The sequence below is a fragment of the Triturus cristatus genome, chromosome 12, assembly GCF_964204655.1.
Source record: "Triturus cristatus chromosome 12, aTriCri1.1, whole genome shotgun sequence".
In the NCBI taxonomy this organism is placed as follows: Eukaryota; Metazoa; Chordata; class Amphibia; order Caudata; family Salamandridae; genus Triturus; species Triturus cristatus.
In genome coordinates this window covers 587,852,236-587,869,311 of record NC_140595.1, presented here as the reverse complement: position 1 = coordinate 587,869,311, position 17,076 = coordinate 587,852,236, and the positions used below count along the sequence as shown (strand labels likewise).

General features: G+C 51.5%; 1 protein-coding gene across 7 annotated transcripts in view; it reads right to left on the bottom strand.

Moving 5' to 3' along the window:
• The window catches only part of DHX38 (DEAH-box helicase 38), a 1,013,803-nt gene that overhangs the window by 130,104 nt on the left and 866,623 nt on the right, over positions 1-17,076 (bottom strand). For all 7 annotated transcript variants that reach the window (XR_014972206.1, XM_085638518.1, XM_085638522.1 and 4 more), the window contains exon 24: positions 8,930-9,055. Coding sequence is in view for 6 of the 7 variants with exons in the window: in XM_085638518.1 (XP_085494644.1) it covers positions 8,930-9,055 (126 nt within the window). In the remaining variant the exon portion in view is untranslated. The remainder of the gene's footprint in view (positions 1-8,929; positions 9,056-17,076) is intronic.

Genomic DNA, 17,076 nt, shown 5'->3' with positions numbered 1-17,076 from the left:
CGTCGCCGAGCGAGTGCCGCCTTGGAAATTCCAACGCGCAGAACTGCTGACATTGCGCGTTCTCTTCGGTGGCGAATAGATCTAACCAAGGCTCTCCCCACTGCTGAAAGAGACCTTGCGCCACTTCGGAGTTCAGACGCCATTCGTGATCCATCATGCACCGGCGGTTGAGTTCGTCTGCTCTGGCGTTCAGAGAGCCCGCCAGATGTTGAACCACTAGGGTGACGCCCTGGTGTTCCAGCCACGTCCAGAGGCGCAGAGCCTCCTGACAAAGGGTCCACGACCCCACCCCGCCCTGTTTGTTGCAATACCACATGGCGGTGGTGTTGTCCGTGAACACCTGCACGACACTGCCCCTGACAGAGGGAAGGAAGGCTTTCAGTGCAAGCCGGATCGCTCTCAACTCCAACAGGTTGATGTGGAGACAAGACTCCGCCGGAGACCAGAGGCCTCTGATCTCCGCCTCTCCCATATGGCCACCCCATCCCAGGAGGGACGCATCCGTCACTACGACATGCTCCGGTTGGGGAAGGGAGAGGCTTCTGCCCATGACCCAATCGCGGTCCGTGAGCCACCACTGCAACTGCTGTGCAGTGCCCTCCGAGATCAAGACATGGTCGGACAGGTTGCCGTGATGCTGGGCCCACTGAAACTTCAGGTCCCACTGCAGAGCCCGCATGCGCCGCCTGGCGTGATGCATTAGTAGGATGCAGGAGGCCATCAGCCCCAGAAGCCGCAACACTAGCCTGACCGAAACCCAGGATAGAGGCCGAAAGATGGGAATCGGGGCCTGAATATCCCGGACCCGCTGTTCCGGTGGAAAGACCCGGAACTGCACCGAATCGAGAACCGCTCCGATGAAAAGGAGCTTCTGAGAGGGACTCAGGTGTGACTTCGGCACGTTGATGGAAAACCCCAGCAAATGCAGGAGATCCGCCGTAGTCTGGAGGTGGGAGACGACTGCCTGGGGCAAGCCCGCCTTCAACAACCAGTCGTCGAGATAGGGGAAGACTGGAACCCCTGATCTGCGCAGATGAGCTGCGACCACCGCCATCACTTTCGTGAACACCCGAGGGGCACTGGTGAGAACGAAGGGGAGCACGGTAAACTGAAAGTGCTCTGGGCCCACCGTGAACCGCAGGTAACGCCGGTGGGCCGGCAGGACGGGGATGTGGAAATATGCGTCCTGCAAGTCCAACGCTACCATCCAGTCTCCGGGGTCTAGGGCAGCTAGAACCTGAGCCAAAGTCAACATCTTGAACCTTTCCTTCCGGAGGAAGGCATTGACGTTCCGGAGGTCCAAGATCGGGCGTAGGCCCCCTTTGCCCTTCTTGGGAACCAGAAAGTAGTGGGAATAACAACCACGACCTACTTCTGGGCTCGGAACGCGCTCGACGGCCCCCTTGGCCAAGAGGGCCGAAACTTCCTCGTGGAGAAGATTCAAATGATCCCCCGAGATACGGTGGTGCTGCGGTGGCATGGCTGGAGGGGTCGTCTCGAAGGGGAGGGAGTAGCCCCTTCGGACGATTTGCAGCACCCACCTGTCCGATGTGATGGACCGCCAGTGGAGCAGGTGATGGCGAACTCTGCCGCCCACTGGCGTGGAATGGGCCTGAAAGCTCGGACTAGGAAGGTTTTGAGGCGGATGCTGCCGGGGTGGATGTGGACTGACCTCGTCGTCCTCCAGAACCGCCTCGGCGGAAACCACGTCCGCGCGCAGGTTGATTCTGCGGCTGGTGGCTAGGCGTACGTGAGGAGGCACCCCTTCCTTGGCCACGAAAGGGGCGAAAGGCGGAAGTGTGCGACCGCGGGGCCGAGAGGCCCAAGGACTTGGCCGTAGCCCGGGAGACCTTAAAGCGATTCAGCGCACTGTCCGCTTTCTCTTCAAAAAGGCGAGTGCCATCAAAGGGCATGTCCATGAGAGAGCTCTGGACATCACCCGAAAATGACGTGGACCGCAGCCAGGCGTGACGTCTAAGCGCCACTGAGGTAGAAATCGCCCTACCCAGCGAGTCCGTGGTGTCAAGCCCACATCTTATAGCATGTCGCGCGGCATCCCTCCCATCGGCCAGAGCCTGGGTAAGTCGTGTCCGGACCTCCTCCGGACACAGGGGCAGCGCGTCCTCCACCGCATCCCACAGAGAGTGGGAATAACGGTCCAAGAGACAAGCGGTGTTCAAAGACCGCAGGCCCAAACTAAGGGAAGAGAACAGTTTCTTGCCAAACTGCTCTAGTCTCTTGGAATCCCGGTCCGGCGGGGCGGTCGGGAAAGAGGATTGGGAGGTGGAGGCCTGGATAACCAGGCTCTCAGGGGTAGGGTGTTGGGACAGAAAACTGGGGTCGCCCGGAGCAGGGCGGTGGCGCCTGGCGACGTTCCTGTCCACAGGAGGAACTGTGGAGGGCTTGGACCAGGTGCCCTGTAGAACGTCAGTGAGGGCCTCATTGAATGGCAGCAGAGGCTCAGTGGAGCTTGCTGCAGACTGAAGCCCCTCAGTGAGGACGTTCGTCCTCACAGCCACGGCAGGCAGCTCGAGCCCCAGGGCTGCGGCCGCCTTGCGCAGCACCACGGAGAAAGCAGCACCCTCCTCCGAAGCCACAGTCGGAGGAGAGATGAATCCAGTGTCTGGCGAGGTATCCAGACCACTGGCCTCCCCCAGTTCATCTGCCCAGTCCTGGGACATTTGGGCCTGAGCGGCCATAGGATCCTCGGATCCCTCCCAGTAGTCCCCATCATCCGACTCCTGGTGTAGAGGAGAAAGTAACGGAGCCGGGCGGTAGACAAAATGTGTCTCTAGCGGCGTCGATCTCGGCGTCTATCGACGCCGGACCGGCGCCGGGCCCGGAGCGGGACTGAACTGGGGCACGACGTCGAGCGGAGTCGACGTCGGGGGTGGAACCGGAGTCGACGCCGGCGGAGGAGGCGTGACAAGGTTGACCGGCGTCGACGGGGACTCGAGAACGGGTCCCTCGGGCGCTTGCGGCGTCGAGGCCGGAGCCGTCAACGGCGCCGGAGCCACCGGCAGGCAAGGCAGCCCAGTCGGGTCCGCGGGGCCCGAAGGCGCGCCAGCGGGCGCCGACGGCGGAGCCAGGTTCCTCATGGCCGAGAGGAAGGCACTGACTTCCGCCGGCGTCGCGTTAGTCCCAGGGACCGGAGGGTATGGGGATGGGCGCGGCGCCTGCGGCTCCGCCGGAGCCGCGGGAGTGGAACCACCCTGACCCTCGACTGAGTCGCGCGACCGGCGAGGGGAGTCCGAAGAGCGATGTCGCCTCTTGGACTTCTTGGAATGCTTCGACTTACCCGAAGACTTGGATCCCGACGACCGATGGTGACGTCGGCTGCGGCTCCGCGACCGATCCTTGGACCTCCTCCTGGACCGGGATCGAGAGGCGCGCGGAGCCTAGTGGCGAATCTCGAGAAGCTTACGGGACCGCTCCCGTCTAGCCTTCGAGGTCAGGGCCTTGCAGTCCGAACACGACTCCGCGTCGTGATCGAGGCCCAAGCAGTAAAGACACCGGCGGTGATGGTCCGTAACCGACCTCAATCGGTTACAGTCCGTACAGGCTTTAAACCCAGGCATCCTACCGGCACCGATGTCGAGACACGATCAAAAAGGATCAAAAAAGTTAGTCAAAAATTGACTAAAGGGGTAGCTCTCCCGGATCTGCGCTTACTGGCGCGGAAAAAAGAAGAACTGACGTCAGCGCGCGAGGGCGGCGTCTAAGTACTCCGACGACGTCATCCCGGCGCACGTCGCCGACGACGGACGCGGAGCCGCAGACGACGCCTAGCGACGCGCAAGGGGTATTGCTGACGAAAAATCTTCCGGATCCAGTCTGACGCCTGGGGATATTCTAAGGTGAGGAATCTAACTAACGTATTTCTTTCAGATACCGGAATACACAGAAGGCCTAATCTCAGGGCCTACACGGCTTACAAACAGCCAAAACCACAAGTCAAAAAAGGGCCGGACCAGCAGCCAACAGCACCAAAGTCCTAACAAAAGGACCCGAAGGCACATCAACAACACAGAACAGACAACCTGGGCTACTCGCTACAAGGCCCCAGAAAAACAATGGAAGAACACCCCCCGAAACACAGACCGACTAACAGGTCACTGAGGGGGAGGAGGAGGAAGCCCCGCAAGAAACCTCTGAATGGCAGAATCCGCAGGGGTGTGGAACAAAAGAGTACCATCAAAGGGAAGGTCCACCAGCCGTTCCCTAACGTTCTCCGGGAACACACTATCCCGTAGCCAGGCATGCCGACGAAGGGCCACTGAAGAAGCCATGGCACGACCAAGCACCTCCGAAATGTCCAGAGCCGAGCGAAGAATAAACGCCGCCAACTCCCGGCCATCCAACACATGGTGCCTCAGATCAACACAGGTACTCTCCTGAGAAGCGGCAGACATAAGGGACTCTGCCGAATCCCAGAAGCAAGGAGTGGCCCTAGCCAATATACAAAGAGTGTTAAGGGCCCGCAAAGCCGCACTGGTGGAGGCGAAGATATTGCGCCCCCAGGAATCCAACCAGCGTGCCTCTCGTGACGGGGGAGACAACACCGATGGCAGGGAGGGAAAGGCAGTCTGCAAAAGAGGGCCGCTGGTGGAGGGGTGGAGGGAAAGACAGACAGGATCATGCAGAGCAGGATGGTGCAGAAGTTGCTGCGGCACCGGGTCCCCCGTGGCAGGCCGCCCCCAAAAGAGAAGTGTGGAGCGAAGCCTCGAAGGGAAGAAGCAGCTCCCGACCACCAGAATCCTGATGGAGGACCTCCAGAAGATGATCCGTGGGGAAACGGGAAGCTGGATGACCCATGCGCAGGACCCTCGCAGCCGTGGAAACAGCCCGAGCGAAGGCAGCACTCGCCTCCATAGGGCCCCGCGGTGGGGAAAACAGTTCCTCCGTGGGCGACGGCTGCAAGCTAAGGCGGCCATCCCCCAGCCCAACCGGTGGAAGGAAAGGCCAAGCCCGAAACGGGGGAGGGTGTGCCGATCAATGGGGAACTTGAGGCGCCTCCGGCGAAGACTGCGAGCGCGGTGACGGCGAAGAGCCGTCCTTAGAGGACGCCGGGGAAAAGGCCACGACGCGACGACCCGTCTCCGGAGAAGATGAACAACCGCCACCGGCATCAGGTCAACGTCGACCGGTGCATAAGGGGATGCCGGAATGACCTCCGCCACAAACGCGCGGTGCAGGAGACCAAGGCGGGGTCGGAGCCGGGGCGGCTAATGAACGGCGCCGAAAAGGCGTCCACTCGACCTCCGATGAGGCAGCCGCCTGCGTGGAGGGACGAGAGGGGCCTGGGGACACGCCCCAACCCCTAGCCGGTGCCGCCAGGGCCAGCAGCCGCCGGTGCCTGAGCGGCATCACCGCAGCCTCGGACAAGGCAACCACCTGCCCAGAGGACCGAGGGGGACTCAAGGACACGCCCCGAGCCCCGGCAACCTCCCGTGACACCACAGGGACCCCCGCGGGGGTTTGCGGCGAGGCAGAGGTGCCGTGGTCCGAAGGAGTGAACCCCGAAGGGCCGCACCCCGACTGCACCACATCCTCCGAATCTGGATCCGAACCTGTCGGCGTCGGAGCCGCCGGCGACGTTGCAGGAGTCCCCGCACGCGGCAAGGGATCCGCAGACATCCCAGGAAGAGAAGGAGAAGAAGAAAGAGCTAACGAGGCCTGCAAAGCCGCCGCATAGGCCTCCATCTGGGCTCTGGTCGCCCCCGCGCCGGGGAACAGCGGATAGGGCGGCGACACGCGGGCAGCACCACCTGCTGAGAACCCACGCCCCCAACAGGCCGGGGACCGGGCCTCGGGGACAAACTGCGACACTTACCAACAGGTGAGCGACGCCCTTGCGGCCTGGGAGAGGGACGATGTCAGAGACGGAAGCGGTGGGTCTCGAAGCCTTCCGCGGGGGACGGGCGCGGCGCCGACCGGGACATGCACGCCGAAAGGAGTTTTATCCGGCACGCCCACCGGGAATTCGGCTTCATTTGCTGACACGCCTCGCAGTCCGTAGAGTCGTGGTGCTCCCCCAAACACCACATGCAGATGGGGTGAGGATCCGTCGCCGACATCTGGAAGTCGGGGCGGAGTCACGTGGTACCGCACCCCGGCACGCAGAGATGCTGGGCAAGAAAGTTTTCCGGGTCCAGTCTCACGCCTGGGGAGAATTCTATGTTAAGGAATCTGCGGCTAGTAGTCTCTAGCAGATATGAAAAATAGACTAATGCTCTTTATTTCGAGGATATGCAGGAATTGCATTTAAATACAACCTCAAAGGAGTGTATGCTAGACTAGATTTTATCAAGTCAAGTATAGGAAGTAGCAGACAATATGTTGATCAGTTACTGTTAAACAACTGAGCAGTAGCAGAAACAACATTATTCTATTTAGCTGCATAACATGCTCTAGTAGTAGGTTTCGGTGCCCCATGTGTCATCTGTGAATCTGTCAGTACTTAAAAAAACAAAAATAATCTAGCTTTACACCAAAGGTTCTCCACTCTGAACATTGAAATCAGACCGGCACGGCTGCAAGACAGATTTGAAAGTGGCACCTCACATGAGGTAAAGTAGAACTGTGTCTCAAGGAGTTTCACAATAGACACTCCCCTGGTGGATAGCCACCTTTGCCACAGAACGTTTTAAAGAAAATACAAAGAACTTGTGACCCAACCACTAGATGGTAGAAATATGAGTAGCATTTGAAACTATGCTGCACAACACACAGTCGCTAGGGCAAAGGCAGATGATACACTGCAAGTAAAAACAATTTGTCTGCATATCTGTGAATGGTGAAAAAGACTTAATTTGTGGTTTTCTATCAAAACTTAGCCAAAAATAATAGCTTAAAATGTCAGAAAAGTCAAAAGTGCTACAGAGCTGCATGTGAAGCTTTTAAAAGCAAAAGAAAACCATAGCCAACATGTCTGGCATGGGTTGCCAGGCTTTTGACTTTGTCAATGCTTGCTTTGTTTTATCGTAGTTTTCACAAATCTTGTTCTTGGGGAATCCACCAGGTCCTTGTTTATCCAAAAAAAGAAAAAGTGTTTAAAAGCAAAAATTGTTTTTTTGTCTCTAAAAGCAAACATTGTCCTAGCAGTTCAGGGCACTGAAGGGAACTACTTTGTGTGGGGATGGACTCCTTGTGAAAGGAGGAAAGAATGCCGTCACTCAGAGTGATGTTAGCCAATAGATGATGTGGGCTGACCCACTGCCCCATGCTGCTTTAGCCGAAGAAAAAAGTGAATGATAAAATAACAGACGAATAGAGGAAGAGGACTTGCTGAAATCCCTTATAAGTATATTACATGTGTACTTTTAATAAAACCTAAAGGCCTTGGCTAATGTCAGATTTAAAATAAAAAATAACATACTGACCAAGTTCTCAGTCTGAGGAGATATGTCGTAAAAAGAAAAATGGGCAGGGCTTCAGCCATAAACTATTCAACATAAAATAAACAAGAAAGATAAGTGATCACAGTTTACATTCTATTCAATCTGCTTTGAGGTTTACAAAAGATCCAATACATACCTATTCATTACCAACCAAACACACATACAGGACATCAAAGAATTTGAAACAAAATCCTTGGATTACCATTCAAATTCCAAGGCTCGGCCTTAAAGTCACGGCCATAAAAACAGATCCAGAGAAGGAAAAGAAACACGTTCAAGGAGTACAGACTAATGATTACATCATAGGTAATCTTGGAATGCTGATAACTGAAACAGACTACGCCTAGGTACTAGCCTCAAGAGATTTGGCAGCTGATTATTATCCACAGCTTAACCGAAAACCCAAGATGCAAAGTATGTTAGCCAAGGCATTGCCATCATCACTCAACTGGCAATTCCCATGGCACCACAACAGAATACAAAACCCCCCCACAATTACAGACAATTAGAGACATAGTATGCCACCAATCAAAAAAGGCTAAAAGTGGAAAACCAAGCTAAGAAAAGCCGACATCTGTAGTAGCACAGCCATGAGCTTGAAGTAGTACAGCAGCAAAACATATCCACAGCTCTAAAGGGAGTGTGAAGGCAGCAATATGAATATGCAAAGTGTAGGTAATGGGGAATAACCCCCACATCTCAGGAGAAGAGACAGGACCAGTGTATTGATTGTTGGTGACTTAGAAAACGTGACATCTTGCCTGTGCCCTTACCTGACAATGAGATAGTATGGTACACAGAGAGCAGAGCACACCCAACAGTCTTCAGAATGACAGACAGCAGAACTTAGACACCGAATCGGGGGCAGCAGACAGCATGGCATAGTCACCAGCTTCCAAGAGTTCAGACAGCAGGACACATTCACCATATGTGAGTTGTAGAGACAGCACCTGTGATAAGAACAGGTAGCAAGGTGCTACCACTGTCCCACAAGAGTATAGACAAAACAATATGGAGTCTGCCCTGGGGAATACCTAGATAGCAAGCCATGGTGACCTGCTGTCAGGAGTACAAATAGCAAGGGCTAAAAACAACTGACAACAGGGCATGAACTACAGTCCTCATGAGTCTACACAGCCAGGCACAGCCACCAGTCTTCTTTGGGAGTACATACAGAGGGCCATTAACACAAACAATCCAGAGTACAGAGAGTAGGGCGTAGCCAATAAGCATACAACAGTGTAAACAAGCCTACGTCACATTCCCCAAAAGTATAGGCAGAAGAACATCCCAAAAGCTCTACTACTGCCCAAGTCTGATAACCCATCTTAACCCTAGTATTACACATCTACATGCTAGGTCAAAAGATACAGCTATCTCTTAGGGTTCCCCATGTGCCAACATCATCAGATTATATGTGCTTAGTATGCAGAAGCAAAACTAGCTCCCTAGTTACACTGTGGGGTACTGCCGCTGTAGTAGACATGAAGGGTTATCAATCTTAGCACTGGGATTCAAGATTTGCTTACCTTAGTGGTCATAACCAGTTCATGGTACACGATGTAGTCTGGGGTGTAGCCCATGCCAAACAACGAGCTCGTAGGATGCAAGTGACAAGGCATGCCAGTGCGGATATTTACATATTCTCCGATCCCCTAAGAGAAGAAAGAAATGGGTGATAAATAAGCTGTTTAAACATATAAATTAATCATGTGCACACAGCATGCAACTAGAAGACCTTTTGCCATTCCTGTTTACAGACTGCAGTCTCCAGGTCGTTTCCCATCTGCAGAGATGTGAAAACTCGAGCTTGAGTACAAACAAACACCTGAATCAGAACAAACTGCTCATGCGTATCAAAACCATGAATAAGTTGCAACTCAAGGAAAGGCTAGCCTGCAACAGGGTCTTGAGAAAGCTGCACAATAAACAGCTAGTACACCAACAGTTACAAAGTGCCCAAAGAGTTTCACCTGCAAGGAAAAATAAGGCACATAGGGCCTCCTTAAGAGTGGCATGTCAAATTCCAATGGACCAGGTAAGAGGAGTTACCAGACCCATCATAATTATGAGGTCCGCAGGAACACCACTGATAAGCGTAACGGTAGGGCTGATCTGTTGTTTTTGACGACTTAACAGATCTTCCATCTGATTCTGAATTTCTGGAAGATGTTGGGCTAAAAGGAATATGTTTTGAGCAATAGCCCACCTCCATATGCGCTGTGCTAGTTGAGAGAGCTACAGAGCGTGCGTCCTCCCATGTTTTTGTAAATAATACATTGCTGTCATATTGTCCGTCCGAACTAAGACAGCTTTGCCTGATATGTGTTTCTGGAATGAATTTAATGCCAGAAAGATTGCTAGTCACTCGAAATGATTGATGTGGAGTAGCTTTTGCTGAGGTGTCCATGTGCCCTGTATGGTGTGATGTAGTAGATAAGCTCCCCAGCCGGTGAGCGATGCATCTGCTGTTAGTACAATCTGTGGAACCGGCTCTAGGAACGGTCGCCCTTTGGAAAGGTTTTGGGTGTTCCACCACTGCAGAGAGCGATGTGTGCGGCCGTCCGCCAACACCAGATCTGTTAGCTGACCTTGAGCTTGGTTCCACTGACGTACTAAACATTCCTGTAAGGGACGCATCTGGAGTCTTGCAAGAGGTACTATGAATATACAAGAGGCCATCATCCCTATTAGTTGCATAAGCACTCGAGCTGGAAGTGAATGTTGCGGCTGGAATTTTGTTATAAGGGCTTGCATGCTTGCTATCCTGGCTGGACTGGGATATGCAAGGCCTTTTGAGGTGTTTATTGTGGCACCTAGTTATTGTTGGATGTGGGACAGTTGGAGGTGAGACTTTGTGAGGTTTATTGTAAACCCTAATTCGTGAAGTAGTTGGATTGTGGTGTGTGTGTGATTTACACACTGGGTATGCTACTTGGCTTTATCAGTCGTCCAAATATGGGAAAACGTGAATTTGTCGTCTTCTTAAATGGGCTGCTACCACTGCCAGACATTTTGTGAAGACTCTGGGTGCTGTGGTGACTCCGAATGGGAGAACCTTGAACTGATAATGCTGACCGTCCACTACAAATGGAAGATATTTCCTGTGAGCAGGGTGAATGGGAATGTGGAAGTAGGCGTCCTTGAGATCTAAGGTGGCAAGGAAATCGCCTTGTTTGAGTAGAGGAAGGACCTGTTGAAGAGTTTTCATATGAAAATGGTCTGATTGTATGTAGAGGTTTAAGGGTCTGAGGTCCAAGATGGGCCTCAGCGTTCCGTCCTTCTTTGTAATGAGAAAATACAGGGAGTAAATCCCTGTGTTTTGAGGATGCAGGGGAACTGGTTCTATTGCATGTTTTTGTAGGAGGGAAAGCACCTCTTGTTTTAGAAGCGTTAAATGCTCTGTTGACATTGGACACTGTTTGGGTGGTATGTTTGGGGGAGTTGCAGTGAGTTCTAGGCAATAACGGGATTGGATGATTTGTCTCACCCACCTGTCCGTGGTAATGGTGTTCCAGACAGGCAGGAACTGTAGCAATCTTCCCCCGACAGGAGTATAATGGTCCGGGGGGAGTGGAGGGAAGTCATTGTTTGGAGGTGAAGGCAGTGCGAGTATTGATAGTTTTGACTCTACCTTTGTTGTTATTGCCCCTGTCACCTCCTCTGTAATAATCTCTGGTAGATGAGGTCTGAGTGGGACTTTTATAGGAGGTGGAGGAGTTATCAGTGGTAAAACCTCTAGAGGCGCCCCAATAAGAGGAGCGACGAAAGGAACTTCTGGGAGTTTGCGATTGCAAAGCTCCCATTGGTTTGGCAGTATCAGTATCTTTTTCATCTTCTCCAAAGATGAATCTACACTAGGCCTAAATAAATGTTCCTGGTCAAACGGTTGGTTTAGTATGGTAGTTTGAACCTCGGGTTTGAACCCCAAAATACGTAGCCACGCATGTCTGCACAAAAGGACACTGGTTTTAATAGCTTGGGAAGCTGTGTCTGCAGCATCCAGAGCACATCGAATGGAGGTATTGGTTTTAAGTTTGCCCTCCTGGATGAGATCATTGGCCTTGTTGTATACTGATCTGGAAGGTGTTGTAGTAGGGTCTCTAGTTTGTCATAGTGTGCCCTATCGCACCTAGCCAGCAAAGCCTGTGTGTTGGCAAATCTCCATATTTTGTCTGCTAGGGACGCTGTTCTTTTACCAGATGCGTCCAACAGTTTTGACTCCTTATCAGGAGGTGGAGCATCTCCTGAGGTTTGGGAGTTAGCCCTTTTCCTGGTGTTGGAGACTACCAAGCAATCTAAGGAAAGCTGCCCTTTAATGTAAACAGGGTCAGCTGGGGCAGACTTGTATTTCTTTTCCACTCTGAGGTTAATGACTCTAGCCCTTACAGGATCCTTAAAGACTTCAGGAGCGTGTTTGATTACCCTTTTTAACATTGGGAGAATGGAAGTGGACCTTTGAGATAGTGCAAAAGTGTCCATGAGGAAATCTTCTTCTATAGGGTCTGTGTGCAAAGCCACACCGTGGTATTCTGCAGCTCTGTGTATGAGCTGAGTGAATCCTATAGTGTCCTCTGGAGGGAATGGTCGAGATGGGTAGATATAATCTTGTGGTGTATCAGGAACATCTGGTGTGCCATAACGGGTCCATGGGTCATCTGGGATATTAGGCTGACTAGGTTCCCCTAAAGGTTCATCATCCCCTTCCTCCCCAGAGGTGTCATCATCCTGAGGTGGGGGAGATTGTGAGGGTACTGGAGATGGGATAGGAGAGATGTGGTGTGGAGGAGGAGGTGGGGAAGGAATTCTGAAAGGAGAAGTGGCAATGTCTCTCTTATTTGAAGGGCGTGGAGCTGGTGCAGGTTTGTCCATTTTCCTTTTCCTGGAAGGACTAAGTATAAGTTGACCTGTCTTTGGGTCTATTTCGAGAGTTTTTTGGGTTGGATCAGGCCGAAAAAGCTCCTCCTCTGGAGCGTGTCGTTTCGGTGCCGATTTTTTGGGGTCCGACTGTTTCTGTGGCAAAAGTTTTGGAGTTGTTTTATGCTCCTTAAGTTTCGAATCTGGAGTTTTCCTGTGTTCCAATGGGGTCTTTGGAAACGGTTGTTTGTTTGGTTCTGATGATTTTTTTGGATCCGAAAATTCAGTGCCCGTGGATTTCGGTGCCAAATGCGCCGATGTGGAATCAGGCTTCGGCACGGACGAAGATTGGCTTCTCTTTGGGTTTGTCTTTTGTTTTTGGTGCCGGGGATGGGGTTTCGGTACCAACGGTAGGCTGGCTTGATCCCGCTCATGTGTTGACTTCTTTGCCGAGCCCGAAGGCGGGGCTTGGGAAGTTTTGTCCCAGTGTGCATCTAGGCTCTTAGGCGAAGGTATTACTGAAGCCTTTTTATGAATGGGGGGGGGGGGGGGGGATCAGTACTTACGACCCGCTGCTCTGGAGTGATGGGGTTGTCTTCGCACCCTGATGCCTTCTTGCAAGATATCATCCGGTATCGATGTTGATGATCGAGCCAGACGATCCCGTATTGTTTTCTTGGAGTGGAAAGAGGCACAAGCTGGACAGTCTTTGGCCTTGTGCTCGGGCGAAAGGCAGAGGTTACACACCTCGTGAAGATCAGCGTGTGGAAACTTGGATCCACAGAGGACACTTTTTTAAAGGAGTCCTTTCCATGAGCCAAAAGGCCTAACGGTACAGCTGGGCCCGAAGGCTTGCGTCGACGACCGGAATCGAAGAGTTTAAGTTTGTAGAGATGCGCGTCAAATGGGAAACACGATCGAAGCAATAACGAAGAATGGGTGAAGGATTGCACGTCGGAAGGTAGAACGGTAATGACACCGAACTGGAGCGCGACTAACACATCCGAGCCCGATGGCGGAAAAAAACAATCTGAAGATGGACTCGATGCCCATGCGCACTATTGTCCAGAGGAGGAGTCACCTATCTCGTGACTTCCAAAGACTTACTCCAATACAACAACAAAGTGCAAACACCCGGGCCCAACACCAGATGGCGATCTATGCATTGTGTGATCTGCAGCTCATATGCCTCGAACAGTTCGTTTCTCAGCAGGTTTGATTGCAATTATATCTTGGATGACAGCAAATTGTCTCCAACTGAATGCCTACAAAACCGAAATGATGCTGTTTGGCAAGGCCCAGCAGCTTTGGACACCCAAATGGAGGCTTCTGAACTTAGTCTGATGACTTTGCTGATGAATCGAGTTGGAAAATGTATATTTTTGTGATATAAATTCTGATGTTGCAGTGTTACTTTGTAAAATACATAAACCGAAAATGCTACATTAAAAGAAATTGTCGCTACAGTAAATTAATTTTGAGAATTTCTGATTCAAGAATCTATATTATTGAATTCAATTATTGGAGTTACACCTATGTTAATCGCATGGAGTAGGCACATTATGTTGTTCTTAGTACTTTGCCAACTTGGTAAGAACCGTTAGAGCCTGCTGGCACATGGGTGGCTATGCTCCACTAAGGGCCTGCTAAAAGGGCTTGACAGGTGAGGCCTTGGGGGGCAGTGGGCTAACTGGCACGGTTTTCGTGGCCACAAGGCTGCTGGGTGTTAGTATTGTCCAAGAAAAGGCTGGGTACCTTTAAGAGGTTTATAAGTGGTACCTCTAGAAAATACACAAAAGGAGCAAAAAGATTGATGCTGTAGGCATGGTGGAACAGACAGGCCCAAGGAGCTCGCTGTGGCCCTGCTCTGAAGCGCTCAAGAGTGGAGTCTGCTTTTTCACCAGAAAGATGGGTCCTGTCAAAGCGCACGTCCATAAGGGATGATTGGACATTGCCAGAAAAGACTGTAAAGGGCAGCCAGGCATGGCGACGAATAGTAAATTAAGCAGCGTCATGGCCATCCCGAATGGCCTGACTCAGTATAGGGCGAATGTCTTCCAGTAAATCTGTGAGGATTTGAGAAACTGAATCCCAGAGTGTGGCTATATCAACCCAGCAGGAAACTAGAGCTAACGGACCAGAAGAAAAAACTGGCAGAGGAAAATACAATTTTTTCCAAAGGTGTCCACCCCCTTAGATTCCCTATCTGGGAAGGGGTCTAGAAAGTTTAAGGGTCCATCCAACTGGTGGACACTTGCACCACTAAGCTCTCACTTGAGGAGTTCTGAAACGATGTTATGTTAATTATCCTCATAGAGCGAACAGTTACCATTAAAGTATCTAGGCACTTAGCTCTACAGACTAAATGACAAGTTTGAATGGAGGCCCTGAATACTACCGATTGCTAAAAAGTCAGGTCTTTAACACCTTCCTAAAAGAAAGCAGGTCTGGGGAGGCCCGGATTTGGAAAGGAAGTGCATTCCATGCCCTCGCAGTGCAGGTAACAAAACTCCTTCCCCCCCAGTTGGCTCTTTTGAGTTTAGACACTATAAGCGCCTTAGCTCCAAGGGAGCGCAGAGTTCTTGTAGGCGTATACTACTTAAAACATTGTCTTTGGTGATTTGGTCCTACATCATGCAGAGCTTTGAAGGCAAAGCAGAGCTATTTATAATCTAACCTTTTGCCTTATTGGTAGCCAGTGGAGCTTTCTCATTTCTCTTTTGACTAATGCATACTTCGGGATTCCAGTTAGCAGCCTAGCTGCCGCATTTTGTAGTACTTCAAGTTTATTCAAATGTTGCTGCTAAATGAACAAGTTACTTACCTTCGGTAACGATATATCTGTAAGAAACATAGGTTAGTTCTATAGATTCCTTACCTTAGAATTATCCTCAGGCGTCAGACTGGATCCTGAAAGTTTTTTCGTCAGCAGTACCTTTGTGCGTCGGAAGGTGGCGTCAGTCGGCTCCACGTCCGTCGTTGGCATCGTGATCCCCAGGATGACGTCGCAGTAGCTACTTAGACGCCTCCCTTGCGCGCTGATGTCAGTTCTGTACACGACTTTCCGCGCCAGAAACGCAGAGCCATGCAAGACACTAACCACTGGTGCACAAAACTAGGGCCCTAAAGGGATGTGTTTAACCCTAGAAATCAGTTCGCAGAACGGGGAGGATAGGTGGGGCGGTAAGGAATCTATAACGCACCTATGTTTCTTACAGATATTTTATTACTGAAGGTAAGTAACTTGTTCATCTGAAAGAAACAGTTATAGATTCCTTACCTTAGAATATATGCCCCAGCAATACCAACCCCGGAGGTGGGTCTGCAAACCAAGATCACACCAGAAAATCCTGGAGAACAGAATGGTCAAAAAAGCAGTTTCTCCGGACTTGGCTGTCTAGGCAGTAGTGTTTCGTAAACATGTGCAGCGATGCCCACGTAGCTGCCTGACAGATGTCGTGTAGATGGACTCCTCGGCCCAAAGCAGTAGTGGCTGCCGTCGCCCTGCTGGAATGGGCATGTAGCCCCACTGGAGGTTCCTTTTTAGCTAGAGAATAGCAGGCTTTAATATACGAAACAACCAATATAGAGATGGTCCACTTGTGTACGGCCCGACCTTTCTTGGCACCCACGTAGCCAACAAAGAATTGATCATCCACTCGGAACTATTTTGCGCGATCCAAGTAAAAGCAAAGCGCACATTTTGGGTCCAGACGGTGGAGCCTCTCTTCCTCTTTTGAAGGATGCAGAGGCGGAAAGAAGGTGGGCAAAGTGATGGTTTGCCCAATGTGAAAGGAGGTGACCTTGCCCAATGTGAAAGGAGGTGACCACCTTAGGCAGAAAGGATGGACGAGTTCTTAGGACAACCTTGTGCGGATGTACAGCCAGAAAAGGAGGTTTGGATGAAAGGGCCTGGAGCTCACTCACTCTTCTGGCAGATGTGATGGCTACCAGGAATGCAGTCTTAAAAGTTAAAAGATGTAAATGACACTTATGAAGCGGCTCAAAGGGAGCGCACATCAGATAGGTCAAGACCAAATTCTAGTCCCACTGAGGCATTACGAAAGGGATAGGAGGAAATAGATGAGTAATGCCTTTTAAGAAACAATTTACAACCGGGGACTTGAAGAGAGAAGGTTGATCAGGAATCCTTAGAAAGGCGGAAATGGCAGAGAGATAGCCCTTGATAGTGCCCAGAGCAGAGCACTGCTGGGCCAACGAAAGGAGGAACAAGAGTACCTCAGAGAGGGGATCAGAAAGGGGATCCACAGCCTTTGCTGCACACCATGCCACAAATTTGTTCCATCAGCAGGCGTATACCGTCTTAGTGGAGGGATGCCTGGCTGCCAAGATTACATCACAGATTTCAGGAGGCAAGTCAACTTATGTCAACTGCTGCTGCTCAATCTCCACGCTGCGACAGAAGATCCTCCTGAAGAGGCAGTTGGATCGGAGGATCGATGGCCATGTTGAGGAACTCGGGATACCAGACTCTTCGTGCCCAATCCGGTGCCACAAGAATGACTTGGGCGCGGTCGCGCTTGTTCTTCTTCAGCCCTCTGGTCAGAAGTGGTATAGGCGGAAAGGCGTACAACAGACCGCAACTCCACTTTCGACGAAAAGCGTAGTCTAGCGAGTGCCACCTTGGAAATTCTACGCGCAGAATTGCTGACATTGTGCGTTCTCTTCGTTGGCGAATAGATCTAACCAAGGCTCTCCCCACTGCTGAAAGAGACATGGCACCACCTCCGAGTGAAGACGCCATTCGTGATCCATCATGCACCTGAGTTCGTCCGCCCTGACGTTCAGAGAACCTGCC